The 17864-nt window shown below is 35.3% G+C and overlaps 1 protein-coding gene across 1 annotated transcript in view; it reads right to left on the bottom strand.

Annotated features, from left to right (window-relative positions):
* Positions 1-16981, bottom strand: part of LOC107568704 (regulator of nonsense transcripts 2-like) — a 33600-nt gene extending 16619 nt beyond the window's left edge. The window contains exons 1-5 of the mRNA XM_016254681.1: positions 16870-16981; positions 13290-13658; positions 3551-4330; positions 2017-2177; positions 1762-1938 (exon numbers count right to left, since the gene is read on the bottom strand). Coding sequence (XP_016110167.1) covers positions 1762-1938; positions 2017-2177; positions 3551-4330; positions 13290-13658; positions 16870-16874 — 1492 coding nt within the window. The 5' untranslated portion in view covers positions 16875-16981. The remainder of the gene's footprint in view (positions 1-1761; positions 1939-2016; positions 2178-3550; positions 4331-13289; positions 13659-16869) is intronic.
* Between the last annotated feature and the right edge of the window lie 883 nt (positions 16982-17864).

Genomic DNA, 17864 nt, shown 5'->3' on the forward strand with positions numbered 1-17864 from the left:
GTCGCGTTTTTTCATCTGAAACGTGCTGCGATTTATATTCCAAAGCCACTCATATAACGCAGAAACACTCAAGCAAGCAAAACACGCGCGACGCGTGCATGTATTTGTACTGGTGCAGAATAGTACAGCTTTCACACAAGCTGCTAGATTCACTTTCGCCAGAAAGTCGTGTATGCCTAAGGTTGAAAATAAATTGTTTATAGTGAATGCCCTTATGAATGGTCTTATTTTTACGATTTAGTTTTAATCCAAATGATGTGTGCGCTAAGTGAGTGAACATCAAAGATCACACAACAGAATTGTGCTCTCTCTCTCTACTGTTAAGTAACTTGTGCATTGTTTTACTTACTTGTTTTTGACATATCCGACCGAACTACAAACTTTCCAGTGATGTCTGTGAGAAAGATATATTCACTCGACAAGCTTGCGCATCTGCGCCGCTGCGCGCTCAATCACATGCTATGTGGTATCGGCGTTTGGTATCGGGGCATTTTAACGAGTACGAGTACAGGAGCTCAGTATTGGGCCCGATACCGATACCAGTATCGGTGCATCCCTAATAAAAATTAATAATATAAAACTAATAAAAATGTCAAAAACAAACAATGAAATTACTAAAACTTGAACTAAAATTAAAATGGAAAAATAAAAACTCATTTAAAATATTAATGAAAACTAATCATATAAAACCAATAAACAACAAAATTACTAAAACTTTATCTAAATGTAAGGTGGAAAACGTATGAATAAAAACTGATTTAAAATATTAATAAAAACTAGAATACATATCCAAATTATATTAAAACAACACTGCTACTAAAATAGCTAAAACTGTAAAAAATAAATAAAAGCTAAATAGATAAAAAAAAAATAAAACTACTAAAGAGGAAAATACACAAAAAAAGCTAATTCTAAATATTAATAAATGAAGAGTTCATTTGCAAAAACCGATAAACGCCACTTTAAAAAAAAAAAAAGAGCTGATTGCCGTGCATTATTCTCTGCATATTGCACGATCTGAACCCTAAACACGTTTTGCCAAAAAAGCCGGTTTTGTCCACTTTCAAGGCATCGTGAGTTCACGTTTCACTGCAGAAGCCGACAAGCGCCTTGTTGTTTTTGAGCAGAAGCCGATGAGTGCATTTCAGCGAATCAGCGCGCTGTATTCAGGTCAGGTGACAAGGCTACGTTCACTGTGAAAAGACACGCTAGCTGAGACGAGTTTCGTCAAAGCTGACTAAAAGTGATCGAGGATCATCTCGACGAACTTGATGAACCTGTGATATCTTCTTCAGGCTGAAAAAGGAAAATAAAAGCTGAAAGGTTTTCACGGACGCTTGCAAAAGCAGCGCCTTACAATGTTGAGGGAAAAGCTCTGTGTGTTGCGTGTAATCACATCCATACAGTTTATGATCACAACAACAACAACAACAACAACAACGTTTGTCAGGCGTCTACACTGTCATCTGAGGAGATTATAAAGATTAGTGTTTTTTAAACTCTAAAAGATGGAATGTAGAGTTATCTGCTTTTGCTATAAACAAACTTTTAATATGTAAAAAAACATACTTTCAATGAACTTTAATTTTGTAAATGACCTGTATTTGTTTAAGTTATTATTACTTAATCAAAATAACCCACCTGCAGTTAAACTGATATTACTTGGAATGCGCAATAAAAAAAAAACGTGATCGGAGTTATCGGTTTTTGCAAATGAACTCTTCAAATACTATAATAGGATGCTTCTAAAGCATTCAGTACCTTTGCTGGTCTGGCTGCTCTTCTCGTTGTCCTTGAAGAGGATAGCAGGAACAAACGCCTTCAGATCCACCATGTTCTCGTAGAAGTTACGCGCGTCCTCATCCTCCCAGATCCCTCCGTCCAGATCGTACTCTCCCGGTTTCCCCGGCGTAAAGATATCGATGCCCGGACCGTGTTCTGCCACACAAATAACAACAAATCACGCGCATGCCGAGACGAGATCTCACACAGATGAAGCCGTGCCAGCGGTCGCACCTTCCTGGATGGATTTGTCCAGAGGAAGTTCAGGCATGTTCTCGTCCAGCAGATCGGCCAGCGTTTGCGTGTTCGCCAGCAGCTTCTGATAGGAGGTGGCGAACTCCTCGTACTGCTTATGTCTGTCCTCGCTGAGCTCTCCTTTAGAGTGCAGGATACGCCTGCACAGAGACACAAAACTTTATTATTATCACCATTCAAACGCAGAAGCACGTCTCAGAGCAACACACAGCACTGTTTCTGAATCTGCATTTTTGAACGGGTTGAGTGAGTAATTCAATGACTTCCTGAAGGGATCAGCTGTACTGAAAGAAAGACTGAGTTAATGATTCAGTGACTCTCATTAAAGGGATAGTTCACCCAAAACCGAAAATTCTGTCATTAATTACTCACCCTTTTCTACCCCTTTAACATCTTTAACACCACCTCCTGGAGGTTTTAGTTTCATATTTAAAGTAACATTACACTGCAATATTTAAAATGTTATTTTTAAAATAGTAACATTATGTATGCAACTGTAATTTAAGTAAATGCAGTTACGCCAATTCTGAGCTTCATTTATTATTTAATTTATTTTATTATAGTTTTTATTAGTATTTTGAAATAGATTTATTTTCATATTTTCTGTTTTCATTTCCATTTTAAAGGTTTAGTCATTATGTTTGGTGTTTTAAAAATGTTTATGTTTTATTTTATTATAGTTTTATTACTATTTTGAATGAGTTTTTATTTTTCATATTTTTTTTTTGTTTTCATTTCCATTTTAAAGTTTTCGTCATTTTTATTAGTTTAATTTTATTACAGGTTTTATTCATATTTTGAGGTAGTTTATATTTTTATTTTCATTTCACCTACAGTTTTAGTATTTTTGTTGGGTGTTTTTGTAGTTTTATTATAGTTTTTATTTATATTTGGAAATTTCATATTTTCTGTTTTCATTTTAAAGTTTTAAGTCATTTTTATTAGTTTAATTTTATTATAGTTTTTATTAATATTTTGAAGCAGTTTTTAATTTCTATTTTCATTATAGTAAAAGTTTTACTAATTTTCTAGGGTGTTTTTGTCATTTTTATATAACATGTCTACATTTTTATTTTTTATTTCAATTTTAGTTATTTTCGTATATAAACAAAAAAAATTGAAATGTTGCCTTGGCAACTAGCTGAAATAAGTTATTTATTTATTTATTACTTTTTTTATATTTGACAGTCAGATTGTGTCATATTATTCTAAATGAATTAATTGATTAAATGCATGAATTAGACATAATAAATGATGCATACATGCTTAGAGACTCACATTAAACTCTATGAAAGATGCAGAACAAAAACCTCCAGAAATTTTGATCTCTAGAAAGTAATTTCAGTATATCAGAATTGAAATTTTGTGGCATCAATAATTGAATCATGAGATTCCAAACAATTCCCAATGGACCCCCTTTACAGACCGTTATGATGCATTTCCACAGTTATCAACATTATTAACATTTAGCAAAAATCTTCCATTTACACAATGTGAAAAGGGTCGAACTGACCTGTTCTGCCTCTCGATGTTCTGCAGCTCTCGGTGGTCTTTCTTCAGGTGTTTGGTGAGAGAGGTGAAATATTCTCTCAGCAGGTTTTGGAACGGCTGCTGTTTCTCCGCATTAATGATCTGACTGGGAGGGAAGGACGAGCTGAACTTCTCCACCGCGTTCTTGACCTTCCGCGGCACCAGCCCGGCGATATCGTCTCCGCAGTGCTTGCAGAAGCTGATGATGACGGAAACGTGAGTGTGCGTCTCTCGGTCGGCGCCGATGATGTTCTTCAGCTGCTCGTAGATGAGCGACAGCCCTTCTTTATCCGTGAACAGACCCACGATGGTGAGCTCGGCGATGAAGCGCAGGTCGGTTCGTAGTTTGCTCACGTTTGGCGTCTTCTCCTCCTTCCTGGCCTCGAAGTGTCTCTTCCAGGCGGCGAGGAGATGCGGTGCGAAATCGGTGTAGCGCTGGTGGAAGAGGGAGCAGAGATGCACGGCGCAGCCCACGTCCGAGATCTTCAGCTTGGCCTCCACCATGGAGCTCACGGCTTCGCCGATGTACTTGCTGAGGTTGAGCGAGTCGAAGTCCTGCGACAGCGAGCCACGCTGCTGCTCCGTGAGCGTGCGGAGCTTCTTGACGAACGCCGTGTTCTTCTTCAGGCTGGAGTCCAGGCGGCTGAAGAAGGCCTCCTCGGGACGCGTCTCCGGCGCGTGCTGGTTCTTCACGCGCAGCTCCTTTCTGCCGTGGTGTCGCTCCCACGCCTCCTGCTGGAGCTGTTCCGCCTCCTCTTTCTCCCTGATGAGACACGAACAACAAACTGTGATTACAAAGCATCAGTGTTATTTCAGTACCAATGATCACTAGTGGTCGACCGATATTGGCTTTTTGACAGCCGATGCCGATATCTTGGAAAGCAGGGTGGCCAATGGCAAATCTAATTTAATTTTATTTCATTTAATATTCAAGACATTTGAAATCATTTGAAAATGGACTAAAAAATAAATGTGTAAAATAAACATACTTATACTTTAAATGACAAAGTATTTTTCACAAATAAACAAATATTTAATAAAAATATAATTAAAAAGGAAGTAAGCACTGTAGCCAACAGGGCACTCAGTATTCTGGGAGGTTTATGTGCATTGGGAATCACATTTTTTCAAATAAAGCCAAGGTAACACTCATTTTACATACATGCCGATATCTTGGAAAGCAGGGTGGCCGATATAAAGCCGATATCATTTTATTTAACATTTAAGAAATTTGAAAATTTATTAAAAAAAGTTTGTGTGCATTAGGAATCACATTTTTTCAAATAAAGCCAAGGTAACACTTGTTTTACATACAGCACACAGTGGAAATGACATGAATATGGCAGTGGGCAAAAGCATGAAGCGCAGCATAATTTGAAATCACGAGTTTAAAGTTTGTCGATCGCGCTTCTCAATGAAGCTGAACTCTCCTCCTGACCGCATTCAATTCTCACGGACCGACCGTCACGCAGAGAACACGCGATCATGCAGGATACACATGCACACTTCACAAGATCTCACAACTGGATTCGTTTGCAAGGTTTTTGAAATTAGATGTTCATTAGTCATTCATAGATTTGTTTAAATGACATAAATGCGTATTTGCTGAATGCTGAAGGCAAACGAGAAAGTATTATAATGTTTGCCTTTCTATTACTAACAACATATAAGCAATCGTTATAATACTTTTTTGTATACATTTTAATTCCTTTGTTTAACAGTTCTATCTGATTATTAGATAGACTTGTCCGTGGACAGAACTGTTAACGACGACGGCGAACAAGAGGGAGAATGTGAGCTCTGTGTGTTCAGGCGCTGCCGTAAACTTGCCGAAAAACTTATTGGCCGATGCCGATATTTGCAAAAATGCCAAATATCGGCCGATATATCGGTCGACCACTAATGATACTATTATATCTTTTATCAATAATATAAATTATTTTTATTTATCTGCTTTTATTTTAATTTTTGTTGAAGTTTTAAAATTGTGTTTTTGTCATTTTTATCAGTTTTTGTTTTATCAACATATCTACTTAGTTTTAACATGCACACTTCACAAGATCTCACAACTGGATTCGTTTGCAAGGTTTTTGAAATTAGATGTTCATTAGTCATTCATAGATTTGTTTAAATGACATAAATGCGTATTTGCTGAATGCTGAAGGCAAACGAGAAAGTATTATAATGTTTGCCTTTCTATTACTAACAACATATAAGCAATCGTTATAATACTTTTTTGTATACATTTTAATTCCTTTGTTTAACAGTTCTATCTGATTATTAGATAGACTTGTCCGTGGACAGAACTGTTAACGACGACGGCGAACAAGAGGGAGAATGTGAGCTCTGTGTGTTCAGGCGCTGCCGTAAACTTGCCGAAAAACTTATTGGCCGATGCCGATATTTGCAAAAATGCCAAATATCGGCCGATATATCGGTCGACCACTAATGATACTATTATATCTTTTATCAATAATATAAATTATTTTTATTTATCTGCTTTTATTTTAATTTTTGTTGAAGTTTTAAAATTGTGTTTTTGTCATTTTTATCAGTTTTTGTTTTATCAACATATCTACTTAGTTTTAATATTTTCCTATTTCATATTTTAGTTTTTGTTATTTTAGTACATCACAGAAAATGTACATTTTTTTTTCTTTGGAACTAGATGAATTTGACGTTTTTAAATATTTAATTTTATTTCATTTCAGTTAATATATATTTTATTTCAAGTAATAAAATATGTTTTATATGGCTTTGGTTTTAGTTAACGATAACAAAGCAAAACCGCACATTTTGATGAAATTAGTTATATTTGTATATTTGTATATTTATTGTAATTTTGTTAAAGTGTTAGTATTTTTTTGCTTTTGTCATTTTTATTAGGTTTTTTTAATATGTTAATATGCCTAATTAATTAATACATTTTTAAAATATTTATATATATTTTTATTTCTGCGTTATTTCAAAATTTTGTAAGAGTTTTAGTTAACTATACAAACACTGGTGCAAATTAATAAATAGCTGATATGAAAAATTTAATTACATTAAAATAAATAGATTTTTTTAAATTAAATTAAAATGAGCCTGACCCTTTGACTAGAACAAGTTTCTGCGTGGACCAGACTTGATGCTGATGCTCAAAATTCTGGCTACGCAAGACTACTCTCCCCATTTCTCCTTGATTATGCAGAAGCCAGCAAGTGCATGGCGAAGAGTTGATTGAGTGCTTCAATTCTTCACTCACTGCCTCCTTCCACGCCTCACAGCTGTGCAGTTATGCCGTGACTTTTCACGCTCATTCTGCATTCATTCTTGTTTTCTGTGTGCGTGTGTGTGTGTGTGTGTGTGTGTGAGAGAGAGAGAGTGCATGATCTTTGTGTTGGTGTGTGTGTGTGGGTGCACTGTCTCTGGGTGACCCTGGTAATGGGTTTCTAATTACTTTGGGTTGTTGCTAAATTGCAGCTGCTCATTTGTATTGGTCCATTTTTGCAGGGAAGAGATTGGACAAGGGCATTAGGGGGCTTGGGAAGACAGAGTGATGGCGGTGCAGGAGAGAGTGAGAAAAAGACACTGAGAGAGAGAAGCAAGATGAATGAGGTGGATGAACCTTTCTCATCTAACAGGAGAACGGGCCGAGACATTAGTGCATTGTTGTAGTGAGTTTTCTGCAAGTGTATTGATTTTTTTTAATGGACTGCCAACTAATGGTATAGATCATTATGTTCGAGGTGCCAAAAGTTTTAAGGGTGAAAGTTAGCTGGAGAGAACACTTGGTAATTAAAGGTCAAGAAGGAATTTGAGTGTAATGGTGTAGGAGGAAAGAAACTGATTGACGTGAGGTTATGTGGACTACCCACACGAACCCATTGCTCTCTCTCCTGGGGGGGATTTCATTCCTCTGTGGGTTTGGTCTTGTGACCTTTTTCCTTTGTATAGAGTTGCATCAGATTATGGAGTGCTGTTTACTGTCAACGTGATTTTAGATGTTCGGATTTGTTGTGGTATTGATGTGTAAAGCTTCTGTCCTTTCTGATTTGGCTCTGAATGGAGAAGATAAAAAACAACCGCTCCTAGGGGGCCCTTGAGAGCCCTCTATGTGATGACAGAGACTTGATCCGTGCCAGCATCCCCTTCCAGGTGTGTTTCCTTAGCAGCAGGTAACCATAGGCTGATTGGCTCAAGCGCTTTGTCAACAGCGGTGTGTAATGATGCTGTTTAAACAGGCTGCTTGGACCCGACACCTGCACACACTTATGACCAGAGATAAGATGGTGAGCGACAGTGCTTCCGTTAATCTGCACAGGGGCTCAACTGTGCTCTTCTGATGTTCTTCCTCCACAGACTGGGAAAATATTCAGCACTGAAATCAGACCCAAACATTTGTGGAGAGGGAGTCTTTGCATGGCAGGGGAAGCTGCCACGAAAACCTGCCTCAACTGAAGGCAGCTGCCACAAAACCGGCCACCCGCGGAGGCAGCTGCCAATCTGGTAGATGCGTGTGAACTAACCGACAGCGCAACCCTGGTCTCCTATTCTTTGGCACCTTTAAATAACTCTGTCTTTCTAACCTTATGTTTTATTCCTCTCTTTTAATCCATAATGGTGCGTGCAGCACCTAATCATCGTGCCTGCCACTCGACCCGTCACAACTAGAGGCAGCTGCCACTTGGCCCTGTCACCACTAAAGTTGTGGCAGGTGAGACGCTTCGGTGCTGCGCTCTCCATTATGGATTAAAATAGAGGAATAAAACCTAAGGTAAGATGGGAAATAGGCAAATAAGTAGAATTGCACGGTCTGTTTGCTTTACTTGCATCAATCGGAGTGTGAACAGTGAGCGATATTGAGGCAGGCATGACTCTTAAGTTGTGGCAGGCACAACGCTTCGGTCATGCATGCTCCATTATGGATTAAAAGAGAATAAAATATAAATTACAGTGGCAAAAATGTAAACGCGTGTAAACAGTGAGAGATGTTGTGGCAGGCATGATGCTTAAGTGCTGCATGCTCCATTATAGAGTAAAAGAGATTAATAAAATATAAAAAGTCAGAGTCAAAAAGTCAGAACTCTTAAGGCAGGTGAAAAACGTTTGGTTAATGGTGAATATTGACCGATTGTGTGTATCGTTTGGCTCCCGCTGGTAGCAGGGCATAGTCACTGCATTTGGGGTAGAAATAACAGAATTTTTGAATAGAAGGAGACCATGGGTTGCATCGGTTAGTTCACGCATCTGTCGGATTGGCAGCTGCCTCTGTGGGTGGCTGGTTTTGTGGCAACTTGCAATGTTTCTATTAAATTGTTATCATGTTAAATACAAATTCAGTCATATAAAAATATATTTTATGAAATGACATCCATATGCTACTTGACTAAAATATATATAATGTGTAGTTAATAGATTACAGTAACATTAGGCTGCTATTAGCATACCCTGGAGTTGGTTCACTTTCTGTCTATGAAACTAAGTAAATAATTAAATAAATTAGCATGATAATATCGTGTATCGATGATCTCACAGGCTGATGATATGATTATGGAACACTACTTTGTATGTCCATACGTCTTTCTGTCTGTCCGTTTGTTGTTCTATCTATCTGTCATCTTTCGAGCTATTGTTCTGTCATTTTTTTTCTTGCTATTGTTTTATCGTTCTGTCATTCTTTCTAGCTATTGTTCTATCTATCTGTCATTCTTTCTAGCTGTAGATTCTGTATGTATGGATAATATCTCTAGATATTGTTTTAATATGAACACTTCTATTGATGTCAAATAAATAGAGATATTATTATAAAAATGATTATTTATACATTAAATTTGTAACTGTTTATAAGAATAATTTAACATCTATATATACTCCTTAAATATTTAATTATAATACATTTTCTTATTTATTTTTTATTTCAAATGATTTGTTCCATTTTCTATTCTTAACTTTATAATATATAAAATATCAGTAATGTGTTCAATCAGTATATGACATTAAAATTAAAATGTTTCTGTTATTATTAATAGAGTAATTATATATTTAATATATTTTATCTATATTATTATTGTAGTATTATCAATATAGTTTATTAATATTATTATTTATAGTTTATATAGTAAATGTGTAGCCATTTGCAGTTGTTAACTTTTATTTATTTATAAAAAAATAAAAAATAAATTAAGATACTTAATTATTTGTATCATTTTCTACTAAACCTTTACACGGGGTTAGAGAGAAAGCTGAATATATCAGTCATGTTTTCAATCATATTATGTTAAAATTAAAAAGTGTGTGTATACACATAATATGATAAACTTACATATAGAAATGGGTCATCAAAAATTAGAGGAGATATTGTTGAGGGAATATTGTCACACCTCAGACTTTGACTTTCTTTTGGCTTGGATACTCAAGTGCCACCATATGTTGATTTCTTTAAATTGTGGTATGATCCTATTCAGTAGCACTGGCAGATATTAAACATTGTGGAAGAACACACACACAGTCAATCACATGTTAACACGGTGTCACTCAGGGGCTCAGTCTGTGTTGTATGACTGACTGGGATTGCTCCACTCACACATCATTTCTGCATATGCTGCTGCCTAGCTTTGGCAATTAAAATGGAATAGAGAATCAGACTGAATATATTAACATGGCTCCCCCACCTCATGCCTGAGCAGCTCCCATCACCATTCTCATGCTGCTTGCTGTAATCTCCTCTGTTCTGCTGTCCTCCTTTTTCTCTCTGCTTTCTTGTTTTGTGTGTCTAACGCTCCCCGTCTTCATTGTTTGTGTCTCTCTTCAGCACTCACTCACTCTTTCTCATCTGTCTGACTGTAGGCTGCTGTAAATGCTGTGCTGTCTGGTGATTTGAAGAGTACACGATAGCAATTAGGGGGTAGCAAGTGTGTGGTGTTGGTGTTTTTTGCCTATAAATGTGAATTTTTTTTTCAGAAGGTATTGACCAGCACTGTGTTTCATTCATGTGGTACATGTTCCTGAATCAACATCCTTTGTTGATCCTCAAGCAACAGACCTAACAAATAAGCATTGCTGAGTAATATAAAAAAAAGTGAAATAAATAGCAATTAATGATTCAACCCCTTTTCTGAAGTGTTTTTTTTATTGCAGTTTAGTGCCATGTTGAAAGTAATAATATCAGTATATAATGTAATATTTGTAAATATCACATCATCCTTATATCATATATATGATAGTTATATCATAATTATTCAACCCCTATTCAGCACTTCTGTTTAAGTTACTTATTTGTAATGTATACACAACTGTGTATATATAAAAGCACACATACTGTATGTATGTATGGTATGTGTGTTGATTCAGCTGCCACTTGTTTTTGATTAAATCACATTAAGCTTATTTCTGATTATCGAAGGTGCATACATTGACACTTCTATGGCAAAAGACACAGAACAACCACTCTTCAACTTTCTTTAAAAAAAACAGTTCAGATTGCCATACAGTTGAAGATTGAAGATGCTGATGACACACTTTTAAGAAATGGTTGATTTATCAGGCACAGTCTATTGTATTATCCCACATAATGCACCGTTGCCTGGAATTTAAATGCATGCCAGGAAAAAAAGAGTCACAGACAGATGAGTCATTGCTTAAAATGCCACCATTAGTGCATTCTCATCTCATTCTGATGCTTTTAAAATGGGTTAGTTATGAAACAAATATGAAATTCTCTTCTGGATCTATGGCAGATCAGGATATTGTATATTTTGGGAAGTTTGGTAGGCAATGCATGTTTGCTGAATCAGAGCCTGTTCATATAATAGTGCAGTAATCCTTTTAAGTTATTGTTTCACATTATTACGGAAGGCATTGTAGCTTTCCAGGCATGGATTGCTTGGAGTAAGTATTGCTATGGGAGCAGTGTAGATGCATATAATCAGGAGAAAATTGAGCGAGAGAGGTAAGGGAGCGTGGAAGTGAACATTGTGCCCTTGAGACTGGGTCAGTGGCCCCTTATAGCTGTGATTTTTATGAGTACATTGAATCCCAGAATCTGTTTTCACTGCTGCAGATTATTCTTCCTGTCTAGCTCTGAAAAGCCAAACTGCTAAATAGATTATACATTGATTATACACTCTTGAGACAACATTGTGAATAAACAACTTTTATGAGCTGTTTTTTTTAATGAAAATTGCAAGTTCCTAAATTGTCTCCTCTTATTTTTTTTGTGCAATTGCAATAATTTTGCAGGAATATTGTGTATTATAAATGATTTATACTTACACATCCTACTTGCACATCAAAAAATCGTTAATGTCCCCTCCACATTGCTACAAAATCTCTGCTTTAATCCATGTTTCACTTGGATATGTCACAATAGTGAATCCACTTAAGTGCACTTCACAAGATCTCACAACTGGATTCGTTTGCAAGGTTTTTGAAATTAGATGTTCATTAGTCATTCATAGATTTGTTTAAATGACATAAATGCGTATTTGCTGAATGCTGAAGGCAAACGAGAAAGTATTATAATGTTTGCCTTTCTATTACTAACAACATATAAGCAATCGTTATAATACTTTTTTGTATACATTTTAATTCCTTTGTTTAACAGTTCTATCTGATTATTAGATAGACTTGTCCGTGGACAGAACTGTTAACGACGACGGCGAACAAGAGGGAGAATGTGAGCTCTGTGTGTTCAGGCGCTGCCGTAAACTTGCCGAAAAACTTATTGGCCGATGCCGATATTTGCAAAAATGCCAAATATCGGCCGATATATCGGTCGACCACTAATGATACTATTATATCTTTTATCAATAATATAAATTATTTTTATTTATCTGCTTTTATTTTAATTTTTGTTGAAGTTTTAAAATTGTGTTTTTGTCATTTTTATCAGTTTTTGTTTTATCAACATATCTACTTAGTTTTAATATTTTCCTATTTCATATTTTAGTTTTTGTTATTTTAGTACATCACAGAAAATGTACATTTTTTTTTCTTTGGAACTAGATGAATTTGACGTTTTTAAATATTTAATTTTATTTCATTTCAGTTAATATATATTTTATTTCAAGTAATAAAATATGTTTTATATGGCTTTGGTTTTAGTTAACGATAACAAAGCAAAACCGCACATTTTGATGAAATTAGTTTTATTTGTATATTTTCAGTTTTATTGTAATTTTGTTAAAGTGTTAGTATTTTTTTGCTTTTGTCATTTTTATTAGGTTTTTTTAATATGCCTATATAGCATTTATTACTTTTTATTTCAGTTTTAGGTTTAGTTATTTCACTACAAGTTAAATTAAATGAAAATGAGAAATTAAACTACATTTTTTATTTTATTTCAATTAAAGTATTAGTTATTTTTTTTATGGTTTTAAAAAATGTAAATAAAAAATACACAAATATATAAATATAACAAAAATAAAATATAATAGGAGCTTTAATCAGAATGTTTCATTGGAAAACTTGGTTTCTTGTTGCAACAATCGAGGTTTTGTGTAATTTTCATATTTTTATGTTGGTAAATATGTGAATATAATTTTAAATAAATATGACCTTTAAATAAATATCAATGTTCCTTTTGTGTGCCTTTAGTAAAAAGCAAAAATAAATGTACTTTGAAACAATAGCTGCTTTGTCTTTCTTATTGGGGGTAAAAAAAAAAAAGCTATGATATATATCAAAACATTTTGGAAAAAATATAGAGAAATGTGTGCTATATTGCCGAGTCTTCTTACTTGATCTGTGCAGCCTCTTCCTCTTTCTGTCGTTTGGCTTCCTCCTCCAGAAGCTTCTTCTCCTGCTCCTCCTGCTGTCTCTTCTCCTCCTCCTCTTTCTTCTTCTGCTCCTCCTCTGCCCTCTGCTTCTCCTCCTCTTTCTTCTTCCGCTCCTTCTCCTCCCTCTTCCTCTTGTCCTCCTCAGCCCGTCTCTTCTTATCTTCCGCCGTCTTGCCTCCGTCCTTCTTCGCGCTCATCTTGGTCTCGTCTTTGCTCTTGTCGCGGGACGCGGCGGCCTGTCTGTCTGCGTCTCTGTCCTTGTTGCTGAAGGAGCCCATCTCTCTCTCCTCCATGTTGACGGACTTCTTACGTTCAGCAGGCATACTGCTACTGCAAAACATTACAGAACAATAATAGTACAGATGAAACCGTATCTGATAATAATTGCAAACATAGAAAGTCAAGGGATGTGTTTGGGATACTGCACTGTATAACGTTTTTTAAAACTATTTTGCATTTTTAATCAAAATTTGCTTTGAAAAATATAATGTATACGACAATATTTTAAATTTTGCATATGGCACATGGTTAAAAGAATTATTTAGCATGGATTTAAAAATTATTTGTATTGAAACATATTACACTGTATATAGCATACTGTTTTTTCAAATATTTTGCATTTTTAAATAAAATTTTGCATTATAAATTATTATACTGTATATGGCATTTTTTGTTTAATATTGCACTTTTAATTCAATGATGAGTTTTTTAAATTGCTTTTTTAAATAAAATTTTACACATGGCATCTAATTTTTTTTTAAATTGCACTGAAAAATGATACTGTATGCAGCATACTTTATTATTATTATTTTGCACATGGCTTTGTTTTAAAAAATAAATTGTTAAATTTTTTTTATATTTTGTTAAGCACTTTTTGAAGCAATATTTTGCATGGAAAAATATTATACTGTATACAAATTGTTTTAATATTTTGCACTTGTAATCAAATTTTGCATATGACATGCTGTTTAAAAAATATTTTGCATTTTTAACAAATTTTGCACTGAAAAATAGTATACTGTATATGTAAGAGCATACTGTTTATATACATATATAAATAAAGCAGTCAAATTTTAATAAAATGTTGCATTGCATTGAACAATGTGTACCAATGAATACTGTACCAATATATATACTGTATACAGTGTACTTTTTAATAAGTTTTGTACTTCTAATCTAATTTTGCATTGAAAGCTATTATTAGATCAAATTTATTTAGTTATTATATAATGCCAGTCACAGGATAATCTGTCCTGCTACTACTGCATATTTTATCCCAGTCTGCTCTGGTTGTATATTGCACATTTTGGCCAAGCAGTGTTTATTTGATTTGTTTATTTCATACACACAGAAAATCTGCATATAATGCAGAATAGGGGTGTGCGATATTGACAAAAAATTATATCTCGATATTTTCTGGGATTTTATCGATAACGATAATTAGACGATATTTTGCTGAGTGTGTTAATGTGCTGGTATCTTAAGGACGGCCGAAGACAGCTGACTCCTGATGTTTTTAATATTCTTCATATTCTGTGTGGTGGTCAGTTCATACTGATAGAAATGAATCTTTTCCAATAAGTTTAAACTGATTTTTGCATTTTATGGGCATTTTTACCTTCATAAAGCCATTTTTTCTAAAAGTGTCCATTATCTTTTGAGTCAAATTCTTACATTTAATCAGGGAATTAGAATAATAAGACATTCGGGCTATTACCGAGCAAATTAAATCAACACAGAAGCTGCATCTGACGTGGCATTTAGACGTGTTTACACACGTATTTTGTTTAATGCAAGACATGAATGCATTTAACCTGCAATTACAAATGCATAAATAATGTTTTGATATATTAAACATAAAACGTTGAATACTGATATTTGAAATGATTTAAAACATGAAAAAAATCGCTGCGCATCTCCATTCAAACACAGCGGTGTTTCGTTTATGAATGAACGTTTTTTTTTTTAAACGAATCTAGTGAGTCAGTGATTCATGACTCACTAGACTCACATTCATTCCTGAATGAATCAGCCGTTCGAATGAATCAATTGAATGAATGAATCAGTGATACAAATCAGTGACTTACCGCCACCTGCTGGCAGTTTGTTTCATTATAAAAGTATCGTTTCAGTTATTTAAATCATTTGATATTTCTATATTTAAAACATTAATATCATCATGAATTTATGGATTTAATTGCACTTCTGAGCCTCATTAAATGTCTGAAAGTACACCAAGCCACTTTTGTGTTCTTCTGTGCCACCTCGACAGATTAATTTTGTTAATACTGATTTAATTTGATTGGCAACTTATATTTCTTATTCTTCTTGTTCTGTCGTTTTAATTTACTACTACTTTAAATATCACCTGGTAATGGGAAGGCTACTTTTTGACAACATTTTGGATAATTGTTTAGAAGGTGCTCCTAAATGTTTTAGGTCACCTAAAAAGAAAAGTAAGCGTAGAGCCCTGCGATATTATCGCAGACGATATATCGTGCAGAAATACTGAGGTAGTCCAGGTCACGTGGTCTCAGCACATGCCACGCCTCCTCAAACACAGCTGTCAATCACGCTCAGGTGTGTCTGATTAATTAGTAAATCATTAACACTAGACTTTGCAGGACTACAGCTGATCAGATACACATGTGGGCTCAAATTCTGACACATCGAAACACTTTGTATGCCGTTATATGACCTAACAAAGTCTCTCAATTACCAAAGAAACTAATTAATAAGCAAATCGGCCACATTAACAATCAGCAACAGCTGTATTAACAAAAGACGACTAAATACACTAGATAAACATTGTATGTCACTCAATATAATCTCACTTTATAATAAACAGCTCATACATAACAGAAACTCGATCTTTTAATGAAGCGATCTCATGTTTTAACGGAATGTTTATGAATTAGCATTAGCCGTTAGCTGTTCGCGGCCGCTCATGTCGGATATCAACACGATTATGCCGCAAACAATACTGAGGTAGTCCAGGTCACGTGGTCTCAGCACATGCCACGCCTCCTCAAACACAGCTGTCAATCACGCTCAGGTGTGTCTGATTAATTAGTAAATCATTAACACTAGACTTTGCAGGTCTACAGCTGATCAGATACACCTGTGGGCTCAAATTCTGACACATTCCGGGTCGAAACACTTTGTATGCCGTTATATAACCTAACAAAGTCTCTGAATTACCAAAGAAACTAATTAATAAGCAAATCGGCCACATTAACAATCAGCAACAGCTGTATTAACAAAAGACGACTAAATACACCAGATAAACATCGTATGTCACTCAATATAATCTCACTTTATAATAAACAGCTCATACATAACAGAAACTCGATCTTTTAATGAAGCGATCTCATGTTTTAACGGAATGTTTATGAATTAGCATTAGCCGTTAGCTGTTCGCGGCCGCTCATGTCGGATATCAACACGATTATGCCGCAAACAGACGGAAATGACAGAAACAAAGAGATTTTCATTCAGTCACGTGAATACAGTCGTGTTTTGAAGTAAATGTCAGTCTTACCTCATGCGCTTCAGTTAATATTCATAAGTTTAGTCAGTAAACGACGGCGCTCGATAGTTTTCAATATTAGGACCCCCGAAGATGGCGTCCCCAAAGGTGCCTGATCAAAAACTATTATTCCGCTCAAAAATAGGCGAGGATTTAAAAAAAAAAGAGATAAAATTGCAAACCCAGATAAATACATATGACACGTATATAGACCCAACCCTAAATTAAGTACATATCACACATCCAATGTTGAGCTTAAACCCATTTAATTAATTAAAAGTTCATGTTAAATGTTAATTTCATGTTACTGTAACCCTTCAGACTGTGAAAACTAAATAATTGTTAAATTTCGTTTAATCCATCCATCCGTATCTATCTATCATGAATCACCTGAACGATATACGTTTGTTGTACTTATTTTGCAGAAATGTCCCTTAGAGTTACAAATAACAAATTGCTTATTTTTAAAAAAAACATACACTTGTACATAATCATTATTCAAACAACTACTTATTAAGGTCATTTTTACAATAGAACGTGTCATAAACCTGAGAAACATCTGATATGAAAAACGAACAATTTTAATAGTGACATTAAGCTTGCAATTACACACACTCACTCACACACACACACACACACACACACACACTCACTCTCCAATAACTATTTTAATGCCACAAAACTGATCTGTAGCTGTAATAATATCGTGGCCTGTAGATGGCGCTATTGAAGCATGACAAACTCATTTGGAGGGATTCCTGAGCCTGGCTCCACTGGGTTTTGATCATTTGTTCATCATCATCATCATCATCACCAGAGCCGTTTCTAGGCACAGGTGAGTTAGGCGGTCGGCTAGGGCGCCACCAGCTGAAGGGGCGCCAATGAGTGCATGTACTGGCACTTTTAGCAGGGTCGTGATAAAGAGTGGCACGGTCACCCTGAAATATGACTGCCGCCCCCACTGGATCCCCCAACATTATTGGGCTAGAGTACTGTCAATCTGACGA

Source organism: Sinocyclocheilus grahami, unplaced genomic scaffold (assembly GCF_001515645.1).
Source record: "Sinocyclocheilus grahami isolate Dianchi unplaced genomic scaffold, SAMN03320097.WGS_v1.1 scaffold1275.1, whole genome shotgun sequence".
NCBI lineage: Eukaryota > Metazoa > Chordata > Actinopteri > Cypriniformes > Cyprinidae > Sinocyclocheilus > Sinocyclocheilus grahami.